Source organism: Dermacentor andersoni, chromosome 6, assembly GCF_023375885.2.
Source record: "Dermacentor andersoni chromosome 6, qqDerAnde1_hic_scaffold, whole genome shotgun sequence".
NCBI classification, from domain to species: domain Eukaryota; kingdom Metazoa; phylum Arthropoda; class Arachnida; order Ixodida; family Ixodidae; genus Dermacentor; species Dermacentor andersoni.
Window position 1 is genome coordinate 124,101,649 of NC_092819.1, and position 22,267 is coordinate 124,123,915.

General features: G+C 50.1%; 1 protein-coding gene across 1 annotated transcript in view; it reads left to right on the plus strand.

The window, feature by feature from the left end:
• The window catches only part of LOC126523522 (monocarboxylate transporter 10-like), an 89,487-nt gene that overhangs the window by 46,593 nt on the left and 20,627 nt on the right, over positions 1 to 22,267 (plus strand). Inside the window, exon 6 of the mRNA XM_050172123.3 lies at positions 11,836 to 11,955. Within this exon, the coding sequence (XP_050028080.2) occupies positions 11,836 to 11,955 (120 nt within the window). The remainder of the gene's footprint in view (positions 1 to 11,835; positions 11,956 to 22,267) is intronic.

Sequence of the window (22,267 nt, forward strand, 5' to 3'; positions counted from 1 at the left end):
TTGAGTAGAATCTGGGCTACAATTGTTTTGAATGTTTTATAAAATGCTACTCCTAGGCCATCAGGGCCGGGTGCCTTGCCGACAGGTAGTGCATCTATTGCATCCTCTATTTCTTTCATGGAAATTGGCTGTTCCAAACGCGTTCTTTCTTCTTCTTCCAGCTTTGGCAGTAACGACAGAAATTCCGCTTTAAAGCCCCCTATAATGGTGCGCGGTTGACCGAGCAATTCTTTGAAATGATCAGCGACGACGCGTTTGATTACATTGCGGTCCTCCGAAACGTCATTACCGTTTCTTATTTGCCGTATTTCCTTATTACAGGCGTATTGTTTTTCGTCCGATAACGCACGTTTTGTGGGCGTTTCACCGGCCCACAGCTTCTCGGCGCGTGCACGGATAACCGCCGCTCTGTACTTTTCTGTATCAATTCTCTCTAACTGAATTTTTATGTTTCTTAATTCGTTGGTGTAAGTACCTGGTTGGGAGCATTCTATACCCGTAAGAAATTCAAGTTGCTCACGAAGCAGTGTTTCGTTTCGTTTGTCTTCATAACGCAATGTGCTACTTCTTTCGATGGCTTTCATTTTTACTAATTGCTTAAACTCCTCCCACTCTACACCAATACTTAAAGATTGCACTGTGAGTAGCTTCTTTAGCTTCTCATCTACATCCTTAACGAAAACCTGATCCTCCATTAATTTCGCATTAAGTTTCCAAAGTTCCCACTTGAAGTACTTTTCGTTTTCTTTTTTACCAAAGGTTGCAATAACTAGACAATGGTCACTGAAAGACACTGGCTTAACCTCGTACGATGTGCATAGTGGCACAAGTTCAAGCGACACATACAGCCTGTCCAATCGTGCATGGCTATTGCCTTGAAAATGTGTGAATTGCGGACGCGCACCATTTGTGACAACACTTCCGATATCTTCTAAGTTGTGGTCGTGAACTACAACATTCAAGACTTCCGCACTCTTATCTCGCACTGGCAAACCTTTGACACGGTCTACCGAACGACAAACACAATTGAAGTCACCCAACAAAACTAGTACTTTTTTACAATCAAGATACATCTGAAAACGCTCAAAAAACTCTTTTCTCTCCGCCTCTACATTTGGAGCGTAAGCACAAATGACACGGAAATTCAGACCATATTGCAAAAAATCGGCAACCAGGAGGCGTCCACTTTGGCACGAAAAGAGCAATTGCACAGTTATACCGACACTATTGCGGATGAAAAGGGCACAACCACCAGAGGCACCGACAGAATGACACACACAAACATCGTAATGCTGACGGAAAGTGGACACCATTCGATCAGTCGCTCCACGCGCTCGCTCCACTTTCGCTCCTGCCGGAAGTTATCGCCTTAGGCGCGTACCGCATGAGTCATGTGTGGGCGGTTACATTCAAGGATGCCGACGCCGCGAAGAAGATTCTCAACATCGGCGAGTTGAAAGTGAAGAATGCGAGATGTCTCGTGATCGACCCTGCAAACCGGGATGTTCGAATGAAGCTGCACTGGCTCCTTCACAGCGTACCAGACGAGGACGTGCGTCTTGCCTTCTCGCCATTTGGGAAGGTGACGGACGTCTCAAGAGAGCTGTGGCGCGCTCACGGCGTGTCTGATAAGGGGTCAACTACGAGGATGGTGACCTTGAAGTTGAACGCTGGCGTGAAGCTCGACGACCTGCCGCACCAGGTGAACGTTGCTGGAGAGCTGGCGCTTGTTGTCGTATCGGGCAGGCCACCCCTGTGCCTTCGCTGCCGTGGCACAGGTCATATTCGGCGTGACTGTCAAATTCCACGGTGTGGTTCGTGCCGTCGCTTTGGACACGACGAGGGCCACTGCGCACGGACGTACGCCAGCGTCGCCGGGCCAGTGAGCAGTGATGAGACGTCAGCACTTCTCATGGATGAGGCCGACGCGGAGGAGGCATCGAAAGAAGCTAGCGGATCAGCGGTGCAGGAGACCACGTCGGCTGCTCCTAGGGCGCATCAGCTGGATGCGCAACCCAAGGATCGCGCATCTCCTAGACAGACGCCTCTACCTCCGGCACAGGACGCCGTGGCGGCGTCAAAGAACGCAGCGGAAACGCCTGACGCGTCTTCGGAGAACGCCACCCAACCGGTGGCGGAGCCCATGGACTTTTCCCCTGAAGGGTCCAGCCACATGGCCGGAAAGCGGTCGCACGAGGAGGCCGTGAGCAAGGCGTCGCAACCGGATGAAATAGGCAGTGATGAGCCTCCTTTTAAAGCAGCAGGTATGGGGCGAGCGTCCTGGAAACTGCGGCCGAACATTCCGGCCGAATCACGGCAGGCGGGGAAACCGCCTCCGTAGTAACGTGCTGTAGATCCCGAAATGGGGTATGGGGGCGTGCGATGTTGTCGTGAGGGTAGACACCATAAGATAGGGTTTCTTTTCTCTCGATATGGCGATCCACCTTCCTGAAACACTACGTGTAGCGACTCTGAATGTACGAGGTCTTGGAGCAAGAAGGCGACAGTGTCAACTTAGTCGCCTTCTCTTAGAAAATAATCTACCTCAACCACGAGTTTGTTCCTTCAAAACGGGACAAAATCGCTTCTACTCAATGCGGTGTTGCCTTAGAAACGTCCCGTAGAAAGTTATACTGCGGTGTATATCGGTAATTATGACCATGTAACTTACAGAAGTCGCGTTTTCACGACGTTTCCGCTACATTTCTCCTGCGCTCTGCGCACACGTAGAGCCATCTTGCGGCAAACACAGACGACCTTCTCCTCGCAATGTACGGCGCTGCCCCGACACGTGGCGCGCCACTCGCCCCATAATCGCGTCCGCCTTCATGGCGCGTCGGGGCCCGGCTATCTGTGCCGATCGCGACGTTTGGCTGGCGTAGCGCGTTTGAGTAGGCGGTGCCAACGGGGTGCGATAACGCTATCGCGTTCCACTCTTGAAGGCGAAGCTTAAGCGTCCTCCAATTTTTTCGCTGCTGCTCTACGAGCCGAATAAACACCCCTTACAATTGGTGGAGGTGCGTGCGGGGTACAACCGGAATTCTGGAACTTCGTAATCGGATACTGCAGCCCGTCTTCATAATGCCGGAAGAAGGACCACCACAACCACAACCCGCTGCCCCGGTGACTACCGTGGCCTGCCCCAGCTTGTTGCGTCAACGCGAACCACCCATCTTCAGTGGTACCGAAGACCATGACGTAGAAGACTGGCTCGCTGACTACGACCGGGTGAGCATCCACAACCACTGGGACGACACCAAAAAACTTAATTACGTGTCGTTTTATTTGAGCGGTGTCGCCAGCGTGTGGCACCGCAACCACGAACGTGATCTGATGACGTGGACGGCCTTCAAGTCTAACGTGACAGAGGTATTTGGGCGCCCCGCAGTTCGCAAGCTTCGCGTCGAGCAATGTTTGTGTGGCCGTGCGCAACAGTGCGGGGAGACATTTACCAGCTATATAGAAGATGTTGTCGACCTCTGCAACCGCGTTGACGTCAAAATGGCTGATGCCGAGAAGAGCCGTCATATATTAAAAGGTATTGAAGACGACGCCTTCCAGAAGCTCTTGGTGAAAAATCCGTCGACAGTGCCTGAACTCGTCATTCTCTGTCAAAGCTTCGACGAACTGCGCAAACAACGCCTAGCCACCCGCCAATCTACACCTCAGGCCACTTCAATGTCGAGCTTGGCTGCTGCCCCGGATAACACTTCGCTGCTGCTACAGATGAAGGAGTTCGTCCGTGAAGAGGTGGCTCGTCAGCTTTCCTTGATTCCACTTGCACACGGCCAGCGGAGTACTACGTTGGCACCCGCTCTCCAATCTGTCATCAAGGAGCAGGTAGCCGACCACATTTCGCCTTCTCTCCAGGAGGCTCCGACGGCCGCTCCCCTGAGGTACGCCGAAGTCGCGATGAGGCCTGCGCCACAAACCTACGGCCCAATTCGCCCACCTTTGCGCCCACCCGTATTCCCTCCAGTCCGTCCACTGGTGCACTATGCACGACCTCAAGACCATTGGCGCAAGGAAGACAACCGTCCGATTTGTTTTTATTGTGGCCGTGCTGGACACGTGGCACGTCACTGTCGCCTGCTTACACCGAATGTCCCCAACAATGTGAGTCCATATGCACCACGTTTCCAGCAACGCCACAAATTCGGACACCTTTGAATCTCCTCCTGCCGTCGACACCGCATTCTCCGCCGCTCGCCGTTCACCTTCTCCTCGCCGCCGCTCCCTTTCCCCTATGCGCCGGCAGTGGAGCCCTTTTCGCCAGGAAAACTAAATATCGCAGTTCAGGAGGCGAGAACTACGGTGTCAACGAAATGTATAAGGCCTCACACTTCCCCGAAGAACGTTATTGAAGGCGCAATAGAACGAACATTGACGCTAGCTATATATGTACACTCTAAGAAGAAAAGGAGGGAATGGGGTATTGAGGTTACTCCTTTAGGGGAGGAACCGATCTGCCACAAGCCTTCCTTCCTTTAGGAAGTAAGTGCGAGGGGATGAACTGTTACTCCTCATGCCGTTACGGCAGTATAAAAGCGACTCGACATTTTGTGCACTCTGCGCGGGGAGAGTTTACCGTTGAGTGTACTTGCAACCATAAGCGAGTGCGAAAAGAAATCTGGCCGAGTATTCTTAGGGTGATTTAAACTGAGTCACTACGCGATATAAACGTGTAGCGAGCTCAAACGGGGCCCTTAAGACGACAGAGAAGGACAATTTGTCTCTCACTTAGTGTGTCTTGTTTGAGCTGCACATCGCTTCAGTTAAGTTTGTAATCTCGTTTTAACAGAAGGAAGTTGGGTACTACTGACCAGTAAAATCTGGCAGTCTATCAATGACTTGTGCGTTTAATGTGTATCGCTCAATTATGGTGTGCGCACGAAGGGCATGGCTCTTTACATTCCAGCTTTTAAATTTCAAGCAATTTCCTCACGAAGAGGCAAAGCGCCGGTTTGCGTGTAGTTCAATAGACAGTGCAGGAACTTCGAACTATTCACGATTTATAGACAATACTATTTTTGCCGCATCACTCCATGGCACGGACAAAAACATCGGAGCGCAAGGAAAGTACCTGTTACCGTTTGTCCTCTCGTTGCTCTCTTTCCGACCAGGTACTAAGCATTTACCCTCCGAAATTTGCACACGGCACGCACATTTATGCAGTTACTCCCTTGAGGGACGAAAGCGCCCTTTTTAGGACTAACTGCCCAGTTACTCCCGCTTTACTTGGGATCTTTCCCAGAGTGCATATATATATATATATATATATATATATATATATATATATATATATATATTGTCGCGGTACAACGCGGACAGAACACAGGGAGACTTTCTTCACGAACAACAGGACAATCTGTTCAAAAACAAACAGAGCACCCTATCACCCAATCTCACTCTGACCCAATAGGCGGAGTCCGTTAGTGCTCCCGTCGTCGTCGTCGTATACACGCGTCGCTTGTCCCTCCCTACGTGAGCATCGTCCCGATGCTAGACAAGAAATGTCAGTTGTGGAAGTAAAGGCCGCTAGCATAGTTATTCGCTCACATACGGCTTCATGCGGACAACGTGCACAAGTTCAGGACGGTGTGTGCGGCGCCGCGTACAGTTGCGATTATTGGGAACGACCTCGTAGGTGACATCACTGAGTCGCCGCAATACCCGATATGGTCCGAAGTATCGCCTTAACAGTTTCTCGGAGAGGCCTCGTTTCCGTATGGGAGTCCAAACCCATACTATGTCACCGACTTCATAGTTAACTATTCTACGGTGAAGACCGTATCGGCCTGCATCGTAGTCTTGCTGCTCGCAGATCCGCAAGCGCGTGAACTGCCGAGCTTCTTCTGCGCGTTGCGTAAACACATCGGCGTCCGTGTCAGTGTCGTCAAAGTCGTGTGGTAGCATCGCATCCAGCATCGTTCGTACATCTCGTCCGTGAACAAGGATGAACGGAATCATGCACGTCGTCTCTTGTTTCGCCGTGTTATATGCAAAGGTGATATACGGTAGGATGTCGTCCCAATTTTTATGTTCGACTTCCACGTACATTGATAGCATGCCTTCAATGGTTTGGTTTAGGCGCTCTGTTAACCCATTGGTTTGTAGATGGCAGGCGGCTGACTTTCGATGGGCCGTTCCACTTAGTAGCAAGACGTGATCTAAAGGTGCAGCCGTAAATGCGGTTCCTCGGTCGGTTATTACGACGATTGGCACGCCGTGTCGCAACACCACATGCTCAATGAAAAAGCGCGCTACCTCGGCTGCTGTGCTGCTCTGGATTGCCTTCGTTTCAGCGTAACGTGTGAGATAGTCGGTTGCGACGATAAAAAACGATTGCCTGCAGTAGAAGTAGGAAGTGGGCCCAAAATATCCATTCCAATTTGATTAAATGGTCTTCGAGGGACCTGGACGGGTTGTAGGAGGCCGGCTGGTTTCGCCGGAGGTGACTTGCGCCTCTGGCAGTCGAGACAAGTGCGAACGTGATGTTTCACGGCGGTGGTAAGTCTCGGCCAGTAGTACCTTTGCTGCACTCTGGCTTTGCTGTTCGCGTGTAGCCTAAGTGACCAGATGTGACCTCGTTGTGGCAAGCTTGAAGTACTTCTGTACAAAGAGCTGCAGGAATGACAAGCAGATAGGGGCACCCAGTCGAAGAAAAGTTTTTTTTTTTTGTAAAGGACCTTGGCCCGTAAACAAAAGGACAACAGTCCTCTTGCGAAATCTCTAGGTGGTTTCGCAGAACTTCCCTCCAAGTAATTGATTAGTTCAAGCGACTCAGGGTCGTTCTGTTGTTGTTGCGCGAAGGCGGATGTGTCCATAACACAAATAAATGCTGAGTCTTCTTCTTCGGGCGGAGCATGTGACTCTATCGGCGACCGAGACAAGCAGTCAGCATCCGTATGTCGCTTCCCCGACTTGTACGTGACAGTCATGTCAAACTCATGCAACCTTAGGCTCCAACGCACCAGTCGTCCAGAAGGATCTTTAAGGATTGTCAACCAACATAGTGAATGGTGGTCTCTGATAACTGTGAAGTGGCGGCCATTCAAATATGGGCGAAATTTCATAACCGCCCATATTACGGCGAGGCATTCTTTCTCAGTTTTGAAGTAATTAGCCTCTGTACGTGAGAGTGTTCTACTTGCATAGGCAAGCACTCTTTCTGTGGCGTCTTGCTGCTTGACAAGAACAGCTCCCAAGCCAACATTGCTGGCATCAGTGTGGAGCAATGTAGGAGCGGTCTCATCAAAGTGAGCAAGCACTGGAGGTGTCTGGAGACGTTGCCGCAAGTTGTTGAATGCACCTTGCTCTTCTTCGCCCCATACAAAAGCAACGTCGTCACTCGTCAGGCCAGTTAACGGCGGCGCAATGCGCGCAATGTCTGCAATAAACCGCCGGTAATAGGCACAGAGGCCGAGGAAGCGCCTGACAGCCTTTTTATCGGATGGTACGGGAAACCGTGCGACGGCTGCAATTTTTTCAGGATCCGGCCGGACACCTGCGTGGCTGATGACGTGACTGAGGAACTGCAGTTCCGCGAAGCCAAAGTGGCACTTCTGTGGCTTCAGCATGAGGCCTGCGGATCGTATGGACTGCAGAACCGCTTAAAGCCGTTCGAGGTGTTCTTCAGATGTTGCGGAGAACACAATGACGTCGTCGAGATACACTAAGCAGGTTTTCCACTTCAGAGCCGAAAGTACAGTATCGATGAGGCGTTGAAACTTAGCAGGGGCAGAACACAAGCCAAAAGGCAAGACTTTAAATTCGTATAGGCCGTCTGGCGTCACGAAAGCAGTTTTTTCATGATATCTCGGGTCTACTTCGATTTGCCAATATCCGCTTTTTAAGTCCATTGAAGAGAAGTAACGTGCCTGTCGAAGCCTGTCGAGTGAATCATCTATACGGGGAAGCGGGTATACGTCTTTCTTTGTCACCTTATTTAGCTTTCGGTAGTCCACACAGAAACGCAAGCTGCCGTCGTTTTTGTTGACCAGAATTACAGGAGATGCCCAGGGACTCGTTGATGGTGGGATCACGTCATCTTCAAGCATTTTTGTCACTTGTTGTTGAATGGATTCACGTTCTCTAGAAGCCACACGGTATGGATTTTGGTGAATTGGTCTTGCCGTCTCCTCTGTAATTATTCGGTGCTTTGTTAGAGGTGTTCGACCGACGCTGGACGTCGACGCAAAGCAGTCGTTGAATTTGGCCAATAGCGTAAGAAGGCGCTCTCGTTCGTGCTGCGATAAAGCGGTGCTAACGTCAAGTACAGGAGCTGGGTCTTGCGTAGGCGTTTCTTCGAGTAGTGAACAGAAGCCACGAACATCCGCAACCACGTAAAATTAAGCCACAGCCGTGCCCTTGGGAAGGTGACATCGCTTTGTGCTAAAATTTATTAGCAACAGGTTTGTGCGCCCGTCGGTGAGATTCACGATTCCTCGTGAGCCCGAGATACCATGAGTAAAGAACAACGTGGTTATTTGGTCGGCAACTCCTTCGCAACGAAACGGTATGTCACATGCTACCGAAACAAGGGCGCACGATCGAGGGGGGATGACGACGTCGTCTTCTGTTAGGCGAAATGAGTTGTGTTGCGGCGATAAGCAATGGACGAAACCGGAGTTCTTATAAAACGTCACCATGCGGTCCGGCATGTTAATTACGGCGCCATATTTTTTTAGGAAGTCTATTCCAATAATCAAATCTTTGCAGCATACAGGAATGACGATGAAAGCGGCCACAAAAGAAGAATCCCCGATGTTAACTCTATCAGTACATCTTCCAGTAGGCATCAGTAATTGGCCGCCTGCCGTCCTTATGTGAGGTCCCGTCCATGGCATCTTTACTTTCTTCAGGCGGAGGACGAGTTCCTGACTCATTATAGAGAAGTCGGCGCCACTGTCGACTAACGCTGTCACCGGCTGCCCATCCACGAAAACATCGATGTCGGCGCTCACAATTTCTTCAGTGTTTATCTGCTTCACGTCGTTCTGCAGCGAGAATGTTGGGGGCATTTTAGTGTCTTGCGGCGGGCCTGCAACCTTGCCCCCAGAGGTCGCCGCCTTCAGTTTCCCTGACGGGGGCTGGGCGACCTTCATCCTCGGAGCTCCGCAAAAGTACGTCCAGTAGACGAAGCCATCTGACGTGGAGGTGTTGGAAAGCGCGACCGACGGCCGAAATCGGACCAATCATTGGGCACGGATTCGTCATTCGGGTGCGCTATTGGGGGTCCCTGAAAAGCAGCGCCGTCGCGGCGTAGCATGGCGTCGTCATTTGCACGTCGACCATAGGACCACGGACGACGAGGTCGAAATGATGTGTCCCGATGCCAGCAATGACGTGAAATATGACCGGTGCCTCCGCGGTGAAAACAGAGTGGGCGCCTATCGACAGTGCGCCATACGTCGGTTTTCCGAAGTTGCGGCCGTCCCGTAGCGTCGTTTTGCGGCGGTGACTAAGACGCAGCGAACGACGGCTGGGGGTATGACTGAAGAGGCATAACGACTGTACGCTTCGAAGCCTCCTCTTGGGGCGGTGACCAAGGAGTGGCTGTCGGAGGTTGGTGGTACGGCGATGTAGTTGCAACCGGTGGTGGACATCGGACAGCGGCGGCGTAACTCAGGGGTCGCTGGTGGTATTGAAGATTGGTTACCGGGAACGCCTGCCGGATTTTGTCATGCACCACTTCGGCGATTGACGCGACGGTTCTATCTAGTGTCGGTGTCATGATCTTTTGAATTTCCTCTCTGATGAGCTCTCTGACCAACTCACGCAAGGAGTTCTGATACTCGGCAGTCACTGCGGCAGCATTGATTGTAGTGCTCGTGGACGGTCGATCGTATTGCCTGCATCATTGATGAAGGGTCCGCTCAATAGCCGTAGCCTCTTTGATAAACTCAGTGACAGTGACTGGCGGATTGCACACAAGCCCCGCGAACAACTGCTCTTTTACACCTCGAATGAGTTAGCGCAACTTCCTATCTTCGGTCATGTTCGGGTCGGCTCTACGAAAGAGGCGGGCCATGTCCTCGGCGAACATTGTGACTGACTCATCAGGTTGTTGCATGCGTAGCTCCATCGTTTGCTGGGCGCGGTGGCGTCGGTCCACACTCGAAAACGTTTCCGTGATTCTCTGCCGAAAGTCATGCCAGCTCGTGAGGCTACCCTCGTGGTTCTCGAACCAAGTACGGCCACTGTCGTCAAGGGCGAAATAGACGTGGGAGAGCTTTTGCTGCTCAGTCCACTGATTAATCTGTGCGACGCGTTCATACTTGCCCAGCCAGTCTTCAATGTCTTCGAAGACTGCACCGCGATAGCGATCGGGAACCGGCGGATGCAGAACGGTTACCTGGTGTGGATTGGGAAGCCGACTGGTTTGGGGTGCTTGTGGTGGACTGGTTTCGGCCATTGCGAAATGTGTGCAGCTCCTGGAGAGAGGTGGTTGAAGAGCGGAGAACTCCGGGACCAGGCCTAGCATTCGACGACTAAAGCAATGCACGGGTGTCGTAACTGGTGACAGTGCGTCCGGGCTAGATGAACGACTCCCTGAAGGACTCCGACGCATCAGACGCGGTCAGTACCCAGCACATCCACCAGTGTCGCGGTACAACGCGGACAGAACACAGGGAGACGTTCTTCACGAACATCAGGACAATCTGTTCAAGAACAAAGTAGAGACACATCTTCTTCGTTATCACCCGTTATATATATACGTTATATATATATATATATATATATATATATATATATATATATATATATATATAGCCGACGTTTTCCGACGCTTTCCCTTCTTTATCGTCAATGCAACCTGCCTGCTAATACAGTCTAGCCCGGTCATAACGAAGTCGGCGGGAATTGGAAATCACTTCGCTATATCCGCTATATCGTTATATGTGGACTATGAAAAAAAAATGCTAACATTGGCATACCGATTTATTGCCGCTGAAAGAAGTGGTCCAGCGTCCCCTGAACACGTTTCGCGAGTGCGGACTTCAGGATTGCGGCTTCCATACCATCCAACTTCGAACCAAAGATCTTGTCAAACTCCGGACTCCCGAGGTACATCCGTAGCGTGTCAACAGCTGCGATGGCCGCTGCGGAGGTGACCGGCGTAGGGGCACAACTAGCATCGTCGCATTCGCTGTCGGAGGCGCTGTCCGCCAAGGTCTCTTCCATGACACTCCCGGCAACTTCTTCAGTCGTGAAGTCCTCGGTGGCAACAAGGTCTTCGTCGGCGAAAACGAAGTTCATGTGGCTTAGACCCCCAGGCACAAGGTTCAAGTCGCTAGCGGAATCCCAAAGCTGCATGCTGCATCGATGCTGCCATGCAATGCAGTGAAGCAACCTATCGCTCCGCGGGAGAGCAGACGACGCCATGAAAGGACGCCGTCAGCCGAATTTTGCTCTTATTTTCGTGGAAAAAATCACCTCAACGACGCAAAAATGTGTTTATTGACAGATTATTTTTCGGTTTGTAATAAATCTCTTCGTTATATCCGCTGACGCGCTCTTATTTACTTCGTTAAAACCGGACCCAAAATGTATTGAAAATGCAAAGATGTGAATGGGAAATTGAAATCCCTTCGTTATAACCGCTATTTCGCTTTAAGTGACTTCGTTATAACCTGGCTAGACTAGTAATGTTTACAGTGTTCAGATATATTTGATCTAAAGCTTACGCAAGAAGCACTTCACTGCATGAGCGATATTGTTAGCCTGTGGAGCAGTAATGGCGGGATGGTATAATTGCAACGCATGCCTGCTACTCGCTCGGGAGGCTGTTAGTCCGCCTCTTCCCAACTCATTACGTTGTACTCTTCACAGGAACCAAACGGCTGCTGCGACGTGCTCAACAGGTCCATATGGAAGAATCGGCGGTTCGTCGTCTGGGTGATCGCGATTCCTTTGGCCCTGTTCGGCTACTTTGTGCCGTACGTTCACCTCGTGAGTAATATTCCTTGAATTTGTGCCTCGTTGCAGAACGTAGCGTCGAACTCTTTGTTGGAAGGAACGTAGCTATCTTTGTTAGCATTTATTTATTTATTTATTTATTTATTTATTTATTTATACCTCAAAGGCCCCGCTAGCGACGTTACATGAGGCGCGGGTACAGTTAATACGATAACATAATTAGAGTGAATAAACGTCAGTGAATACAGGCCAAAATGAATACAAGCCAGTGAATACAATGAATGCAAGACACAGTGAATATAATTATATAATGATACGCAGCAGCATATACGATGACCCTATGGGTTATCGCCGATGCACGTGATTTGTTCGATGGACGATTTGAATTCTGCGGGGTCGGCAATTGAAGCGATATGGCTGCGAAGACAATTTCACTTGCGTGCATTATGAATAAAAAGTGACTTGAAATGTTAGGGTATGTGCGCGTGGACGGACGACGGCATTTGGGTCGGCGTTTCGAGGCATGCGATGTGCGGGAAGGATGATCTCCTTATTGTTAGTCGGTAAAGAGTGAAGTAACTTGTAATAAAGATTCAGTCGAGATATTCTGCGTCGATGAGCCACAGCGGGTAGATCAAGACGTGATTTCAGTTCTGTGATGCTGCAAGAATAATCACGCAACTTGAAAACATTACTTTGGTTCCGAACTAACTCAAGTGTTGTAACTAGGTTTAATTGTAAAACTTCATACATAGAACATAAGTAATCAAGTTATTTTTTTGGGGGGGGAGGGTTTTCTATGCTAAATGTTTAGCAGAAGAAGGCACAAGAGAATGACAGCGACGGCTGCAGCCTAAGACACGGTATGCAGAATTCCAAAATCAAGAATGGGGCTGACAGCTGTAGTAGCCCACTGAACTATAAAGGTAATAGACTGGGATAACAAGCCTCAGAAATGCTTGCCCACGTTTCAATAGGAGGACCTATCTTTGTGAAAGGTGGCCTCGTCATCATCGGCAGGTTGGCTTTACCTGGTTAGTAGAGTGGCGTCCCATGCTGTCGTTGTCGGTGGCGGCTCGATGTAAAGGGACATATTCTATATACAACAAACAAATTTCCTTTCACTTGGTGAGAGGAAGTATCCAGAATCATATCTCATTCACAAATTTAAATGTCGATATCGGATCTAATTTGGCACGTGGCATCTTAGAATCGCTAAAAGCTGTAACTTCAACCTGAAATTCTTATAAGCCAAGGCGCGCAACACATTGTGCCACTAGCTACCCTTAATTCTTAACCTCACCTATACATCCATTTCATATTTTTCCCTGCCTCTCTCCTATGACTTAATATACTCTCCCTCTGTTTTACGCATATATGAATTGTAAGACCCCTTTTCCACATACACCTGCCCCCTCCCGCTTTTACTCACATCAGCCTTTGATTTGTTATTCTGGTTTCAGTTCCACGCCCCCGTTTATTGTCTTTATTTATTTGTTTTTGGAAACACCATCACCAACACCTTCCAAAATCCCAGACGCCAGGATGCATTTTTCGGCGCCTCAAACACAAAGGGTGCCGCTACTTTTGTATACCGCCGTGACAACGCCTACGCTGAGGTACTGAGGCTAACGTCCCTTGAAAGACCAAGCCGCTGCCTTCCAGCTACCCCACCCATTGCGCCCCATGCAGATTTCTTGTCGCCATCTTAACTAGTTTAATGTTACCCGACGCATTGTTTGTGCGCTACTCAAGTAATTCTTTAAACCATGTCTTTTTGTGTCACTCGCGCACTGACTCTGAATGGCTCTTTTAAAGCCACAAAAGCATGCTGACAACGACATCCATGAAGGCTCTCCAACCTCTCACTCTCCCAGCACTCTCCCATGCCCTGCCTTTTCGTTTCTTGTTTCTTTTTCTCTTGCTCTACTTTTCTTTCTCCCCGCCTTCTCACTCTCCTGCCATAGTCCCCTCGTCTTAGAGACCACGCTTGCAGACGTCAAGCGACAGGTCTCATTTTCTTTACAGTCTGTTCCTTCACATCGAGCCGCCAGCGACAGCGACCGCACGTGACGTCACTCTACTAACCCGTCAAAACTAACCTGCCGAGTATGACGAGGCCGCCTTCGACGAAGATAGGTCCTCCTATTGAAACGTTGGCCAGCCTTTCTGACGCACCTTATCTTTGTCTATACCTTTAGACCGTGGTTTGCAGAATTAGCAACTTGATTAACATGATTGGTCCAATCGCTGGTGCCGCCGCTTGTCTTCCAGAAAGTTCTATACCATTCGCGTCATGCATACATGAAATCAGTTTACGCGAGGATCGGTGAAACAAGAGAGCGGATAGAACCATCGATAACAATCGAGAAACTTCCGATACATGCAGGCGCGTCCTGCGCTGTGCGACAATTGTTAGGCGAGGAAAGCTGTCATTCGAAAAAGATAAAGAAGTACACGTGTCAATGCGCCCCTCTCAAGAAGCGTTGTCCCGATTCTACAAACATAACAAGGCAACGAAAAAGAAAAAGGACACTTAATAAACTGAAGTAACAAAACAACAAAGAAGCAAAGTCCAAAGTAACACAATCCAAAAAGAAAGGCAGTCCAAAGCTCAGCTATGCAAAGTCCCGGCTTAAAGCGCAACATGGACTAGTTCAAGTGGTGAGAGGCGCAGCTGTGATAGCGAAGTACCATCTCGCACGACCTCATGGTCGAATGCGCCAATGCGCCGGATGATCTTGTAGGGTTCGAAATAGCGGTGTAATAGCAACTCACTGAGTCTTCGTCGGGGTATCGGGGCCTAATTCCTAACAGGGTCGCCAGACTGGAACTCGACGTAGCATCGTCGAAAATTGTAGTGTCGGCTGTCCGTCCTACGCTGGTTCTTGATGCGCAAGCGGGCGAGCTGCCGGGCTTCTTTGGCGTGCTAGAGATACGTGGCGACGTTGACATTTTCTTTGTCGGTGACGTGCGGCAGCATGGCGTCGAGAGTCGTCGTTGGGCTGCTTCCGTAAACCAATTTAAACGGCGTGATCTGTGTTGTTTCTTGTACTGACGTGTAGTAAGCAAATGTTACGTACGGCAGTACGAAATTTCCCGTCTTGCGTCGGACGTCGACGTACATTGCTAGCATGTCGGCGAGACTTGTTCAGGCGCTCCGTGAGACCATTCGTCTGCGGGTGGTAGGCAGTTGTGTTGTCCTCCTGTGGCTTGTCTGGCTGTATTGCAGAATGGCTTTGGTGAGCTCTGCTGTAAAAGCCGTTCCTCTGTCGGTGATGAGGACTTCTGGGGTACCGTGTCGCATGAGGATGTTCTCGACAAAGAATTTCGCCACTTCGGCTGCGCTACCTTTGGGCTGAGCTATAGTTTCGCAGAAGCGGGTGAGTCAGTCTGTCGTCACGACGATCCACTTATTTGCGAATGTTTAGGCCGGACAGGGTCCCAACAACTCCAGCTCGATCTCCTGAAATGGCGGGCAGGGATTCCGGGTGATGGAGCCAGTCAAGCTGTGATATGCAGTTCTTTCCCCATTACACCTAACCACGTCTATGTGCACTCTTATGTACATGCCATGTGGCTGAATAAACTAAAACTAAAGAAAAAACTCAAAGGAGGTTCGATCGGCTGTAGTAGTCCCGCTAGCCTTCTCGGTGGTGCCTTGTATCGCTTACAGTCTGGTCATGTCTAGACGTAACGGGCCACGTCGGCGGTCAGGCGCGACCAGTAAAGCTTTACTGTATCATCGATAGCGTCCGGAAGAATCCAAGGTGCCCAGTGGTCGGATCATCATGTAGGGAGGGCGTGCAGTACTTATAGATGGTGTATTGACAGAACAAAGCGTAGGTACTTGGCGCGGATTGGTGAGAAGGCCTCCTTGACGAGTAGATTGTTTTGAAGCGAAAACAAAGACAGTCCTCGCTTAAATGCCCTTGGGACAACGTTGGTGTTCCCTTCCAAATACTAGACGAGATCTTTTAGCTCGGGGTCTGCTCGTTGCTGTTCAGCGAAATCTTCCGCGTTTCTTATTCCAATGAAGGCGTTGTTGTCCTCGTGGTCTTGCAGTAGAGGGTCAATGGGGGTGCGTGATAGGCAGTCGGCATCAGATTGTTTTTGTCTGGGCTTGTACATTACAGGGATGTCATATTCTTGCAGTTTGAGGCTCCACCGCACCAGGCGTCCCGAAGGGTCCTTCAATTTCGCTAGCCAATACAACGCGCCCTGTTTGCTGATGACCTTGAATGGTCTGCTATATACTTAATGGTGAAATTTTGATATGGCCCATGTTATCGTAAGGCATTCCTTTTCGCTTGTAGAATAATAGCCTTCCACTTTTGACAGCGACCGGCTAGCATAAGGTATCACCCATTCGACTCCATCTTTCTTCTGGACTAGGACGGCGGCGAGGTCTAGGCTACCGGAGTTAGTGTTTATTTCCATAATGGAGTCTTCGTCGAAGTGCGTAAGTAGCGGTGGCGGCGTTTCCGACTTGAACTCGACTTCAGATTTAGTTTGATGTGTCAGCAGCTCAGCGATGCGTGAAGTGTTCTTGACAAAACGCCTGTAGTAGGCATACATGCCCAAGAAATCTACTCAGTGCATTTTGTCGATGGGCTGCTGGAAATTTGCGATGGCAGGTGTCTTCTGCGGGTCGGGGGCAGATTCCAGACTAGCTGATGATGTGGCCAAGGAACAAAAGCTCATCGTAAGCCATGAGACACTTTTCTGGCTTCAGAGTGAGTCCTGATGGCTTGATGACCTCTAGTACTGTCGCGAGCCGTCAGTAAAGTTTCGTTCGTTCTCTGTCCACGCTTCACCGTTGGAACTTGAAGGTTCTCGGACGATGATCGGCAGTTGTTGATCAAACGCAGGCAGGAAGCGATGGGATCAGATGTACAAGAAATCTTTATAGTTACACTTTTCTATATACATTGCAGGTAAAACAAATACATTACAAACTTGAACAATTGAGAAACAAAGTCTCACTCTTCGACTCTCTCAATGACTGTTAGAGCGCAGACTAGTTTTAACGTACGTAGTACGGAGGTTCACTGATCTATTAGCAATCCTGATTTCAGCCAAGTCTAAGGGACAGCATGTCGTCCCGATTTTTATAGCCCAAATATACAAAGAAAAAAAGGCGGTAGGGCCGTTGGCCCGTCCCACAGGTTCACTTGCCAATCAGAGTCAACCGTTTGTTAAGCCACAACCTACAGGGATGGGCTTACTCTTAAAAATAAACATATTGGAAAACAAAGCTCTTTTCCTTCTTCCCCAAAACTCCGTTGCCCTCTCGTTTCTACGTAGTTAGTGACGCGCTCAGCAAAACACGCCAGGCCCGAACAAGTTATCGCTAGACCGCCTCAAATCCCAACGGCGTCTAGGCCGCAAATGTCTCGGAAGCAGGGGCATCGACACCACGTAGTGCCGCTGTACTCAAAGTTTGGCCGTGTGGGAGACGGATGGCCCTCCTTGTCCTTCAAACTTATTGTCTACAAGACAAAGTTCTCCGAGTGCGTGTTTACAAGACGCCGCCGTCCGAATGCACTCTTCACGTGTGCACCGCATCCCTGCAGCGTGCACTGTAAGCTGGCCTTCGACACCACACAGGCAGTCGCACCCAACAACAAGGCTGGCGATTGCGTTCCGGACGCGCGGCACGGGGTCAAGTTTGCTAAGCCCTTCTTAACCTCGGCGGCGCCTCCAATTAGTCAGGTACTCGGGCGCCAGACCCACAATACCGTATACAGCGGTCCCTTTCAAGGTTGGTCTGTGTGGACTCGTGTGACCGTCGGCGGACTGCCAACACCCTGCGCACAATACAGACTTCCCGGAATCGGCACTCGCCCTCCTGGCGCCTGCCGCGGCGCGTCACCCAACACCGCGCGGTTCGTGACCCCACATAACACAGAAACGGTTGCCCCGCTGACATGGGGGGGGGGGAAGTGCACCCCCTCTCTATACAAACAGCACGTGGCCGATTCGTGACACTTAAGAACACGAACAATCAGAGCGACCTTACACCGTCTAAGGTGATCGTCGATATTCCCGGCGAAGACGATGACGTGATCCAAGTAGACAAGCTACGTCCGCCGCTTAAAGCCTACTAACAACGTGTCTATCACGCGCTGGAAAGTTGCAGGCGGCGAGCACAGACCAAATAGCAAGACCTTGAACTAGTAGAGGCCGTCTGGCGTGATTAAGGCGGTTTCTTCTCGATCCCGCTCGTCGACTTCTGTTTGTCGGTAGCCAGTCTTGAGATCCATCGACGAGAATTATTTTGCGTTACTGAGCCGATCCAATGCGTCGTCTATCCGTGGGAGGGGGTATACGTCATGCTTCGTGATTTTGTTCGGTCGACGACAGTCGACGCTGAAACGCAGGGCTCGGTGCTTTTTCTTTAACAAGACGACATGAGATACCCACGGGCTTCTCGACGGCTGGATAATGTGGTCGAGCAGCATTTCGTTGAGTTGTTCCCTTATAGCTTCACGTTCTCGTGCTGAAACTCAATAAGGGCTCTTGCGGAGTGATCGAGCGCATTCTTCAGTTATGCGATGCTTTGCAATTGGTGCTTGTCGAATCCTCGATGATGTCGAAAAGTAGTTGTTGCATCCCCTGCTAAGCCTTCCGAGCTGTTGCTGCTTACTGAGGGCGAGGCTTTGATTTATGTCGAAATCTGGTTCGGAAGGACCGCCATCGCACCTCCAACCGCACCTCCATCGGTTGCTGCTTTTAGTTTTCCGGATATGAGGTGATGGACCGGCCCCGGGTTGGGCCAGTGTACGGTCGGCGCTGCGGCGACAGGTAGCGGCCTTGTGATGGCAGGACGGTCATCGAGCGCTCCATTGAGTGGTGATGATGTAGTCGGTGATGCCACGTGGCCGCTCACCATGTTGTGGGCGTGGCGCGTTGACGGCGAACCCTTGCAGGCCCGAGTCGTGGTATGGGCATCGGCGGTACACGTGGCCGGCTTCCCAGCAGTGTTAGCAGAGCGGGTGGTGGTAGGGGGGGGGGGGGGGTGGTGTGCCAAATGTCTCTGTTCCTTTTGTAATAAACGAGAAGAAAGGGGGTTAACGGAGGGGCCCGACTTTTATTAGTCATGTCATATGATGCCAATGTCTGTGAGAGGAGGCGCTGGCTAACACTCCCAGGGTTCTACAAGGAAGCATCAATACCCAAGAAATTCGTCGGGGAAATGGCGCCGCGGTAGCTCAATTGGTAGAGCATCGCACCCGAAATGCGAAGGTTGTGGGATCGTTCCGAACCTGCGGCAAGTTGTTTTTCGTCCACTTTCCAATAATTTATCGTTTCTTTATTTCATTTAGTAGGCTCAAGTGATTCATCCTACGTTGTCCTTGGTGTCAGTGTTTGTTGGCTTCTTATGATATGACTAATAAAAATCGGACGCCTCGGTTAACCCCCTTTCTTCTCGTTTATTACAGAACGAGGGTCTCGAGTCCCGCAACATTGATGCCTTCAGGTAACGTGTGTGGGCTTATTGACCGGTTGCCTTCACCCAAAAAGATCACGTTCTCGTGACGCCTGCGGCAGGAGGATGTTCCCCGTCCGCCGCCAAGGTGTGCGAGTGGTGGGGCTGGTTAACACTCCAAGGGTTCAACAAGGAAACATAAATACCCAAGAAAGTGGCGGGGGATACGGCGCCGGTGGTAGCTCAATTGGTAGAGTATCGCACGCGAAATGCAAAAATTGTGGGATCGTTCCCCACCTGCGGCAAGTTGGTTTTCATCCACTTTCATTTCCATTAGTTCATCCTTTCTTTATTTCATTTATTAAGCAGAAGTAATTTCCGCTATGTTGTCATTCGTGTCAGTGTTTGTTGGCTTCTTATAATATGTGTTCCTTGGGTAGTCGCGCATGGCGGCAGACGGGCGAGGTGGTCGCTGTGGCGGCGGACGACGGAATTCCGGCGTTACAGATCCCTGGCGCAGGCGCACAGGTCTTCGCTTCCGGTAAGGGAGGTGCCTAATCGGGCTGCTCTTCAGAAACGCCCAATGACTGTCGAAGCTCGTTCATGACCATGTCAGTGACCAAGGACACCTGAGGTTGCGACGAAGGAAACAACTTGCGCAGTTCTTCGCGCACAATGGCCCTAATGGTCTCTTGGAGGTCACCGGAGCCCTGTACCTGGGTTGCGCAACGCGGTGTGAGCAGTTGGCGGTTATATTGCTTAGCGCGCACTTCCAGAGTTTTCTCAATCGCCGTTGCCTCGGTCAAGAACCTAACTACGGTCTTCGGTGGGTTGTAGATCAGCCCGGCGAAAAGTTTCGCTTCTTGACGCCTCGCGTCAAGAAGGGGATTTTCTTATCCTCGAACATTTCCGATCGGCGTGCCGGAAATGACGGGTCATCTCTTCCTTGAAGATGACGACGGTCTCATTGGGTAGTTGCCCTCGGTTTTCCAGCAAAACTTCGGCCCTTTTATTTAGGACAACGCTCGTGAAGGTCTTCACGAAGTGCCTGTGGAACAGGTCCCACGTTGTAAGGGTGGACTTCCGGTTCTCGAGAAAGTCCTCGCTGAAATTTCCAAGGAGAAGTACACTTGGCGTAGCTTATCATCAGAGGTCCAGTTGTTGACGGTGTATATCGTTTCGGAGGTTTTGAGGCAGGCTTGCAGAGCCTCCGACGAAGCTCCACGGAAGGTAGGGGGCCCCCTGGGTTGTGATGATGGGGGCGCTGGGGTTGCCATTGTAGTTGTTGAGCTGGCCACAGTCTTTCTGGTGGTATCAAGCAGAAGCCCGTGTTCCGGTGGCAGTGCTTGCAGTCTGCAGCTAGCTCGCTGGTTTTGGCCGACGCTGGTGTTGTCTTCGGGTTTCGGAAATGGATCGCGGCTTCGCCGGGGCGTCCGATACATGAACGAACTAGCACCTCCTGAAATGTCACGTGGAAGTGACGGTGAAGAAAGCAGCAAAACTGCCAATGGAGAAACTGTTGTTTTGTTTGTTTTTGTCAATGGAGAAACTGTTTTTTTTTTGTGACTTCAAAAAACAGGCTACACTCAAAGAACAACGATAGCGGCAAAAACAGTCGGCGATCGTCGAAAATTTCGATCAGAGTGTCGAGCGCGTCGGCTTTTGTACATCAGTGATCCAAGGTTCTAGAGTAATCGCTGGTGCCCACGTCTGTTCGAGGAAGTTCTACACAGTTCGCGTCATGCATACATGAAATCAGACTAGACAAGGTTCGCTCACAAGAGAGCGCGGATCGAACCATTCGTAACATTAGAGAAACTTGCGATACATGCAGGCACGTCCTGCGCTGCGCGATAAGTTTTGTTAGGTGTTGAAAAGCGGTCCCTCCAGAAAGGTAAAGAAGTACACGAGTCAATATTTAAGATAATATTTAATACTGTGGAAGTTTATAAAGAAGTGTGACAAATATTACGTGGTGTGCTTGTGGCCACAGATTCGTTTGTAGTTCTTTGGCTAAATATCTACAGACGCCACCATCTTGTGTTTCTTACTCGTTTTGCTGGCCCGCGTTCGTATTTTCTACGTAATATATTTGTCTTGGGTTCCCGAGGCTATAGTGAAAGGTACGTAGAGGACGCTTTCCCATGCTCCATTATTGAGACAGAAAGGGTGCGCGTGTTCTGGCTGGATGCTTCGTGAAGGTTTTATAGGAAACTACACCTGAGGAGCTTCTTCATCGGAATGGAAAAATTATTGCTGTATTTATATAACGCCCCAATTATTATTAGGCTTGCTGCATTTCGAAGACATGTTAGGGCCAACCGCCATCAGCGAGTATATCTTTATTTTCCTTCTGGTATTTTCTGCAGCACTCTTGAATATGGCTAAACTGAATATATGACAAAACTATCAAGCTTGTTATTCTGCTATTCACCAACAAAAAACGAATATCACGGTTGCGAAAACTGTAGCTCTTGAGACATCCAACGAAGACAAAATTCGTTCAGTATGTTGCAGTATGCCATTAACTTGGGGTAGGATTTTAACGAAACGCTCGTAACCGTACCAATTTCAGGTAAACATAAAACTTGAACTTTATCCGCTTGGAGTACAACAGAATCATTCGACAGACCTGCTATATGTTTTGTGCAGAGCTCTGGAGTACATGAGAGAGACACAACGAGACGTTGCTCCAGCACCAGAGCTCAAACGCAGCTGTTCTTTTATTTCTTCGGTTCCCAACCAACTAAGCTCCCGCGCCACTCGTGGCATCGACTGACTTTGTCTTCTTTGCTAGAGTGATCGCGTCGATGTTGCTGGCGCTACATAGCACCTCCTCCAGAGAGCAGCATGATCTGTGAACGATATCAGCATGCCCATGAAACTCGGCGGAGTGAAGTAGCGTGAGCACCG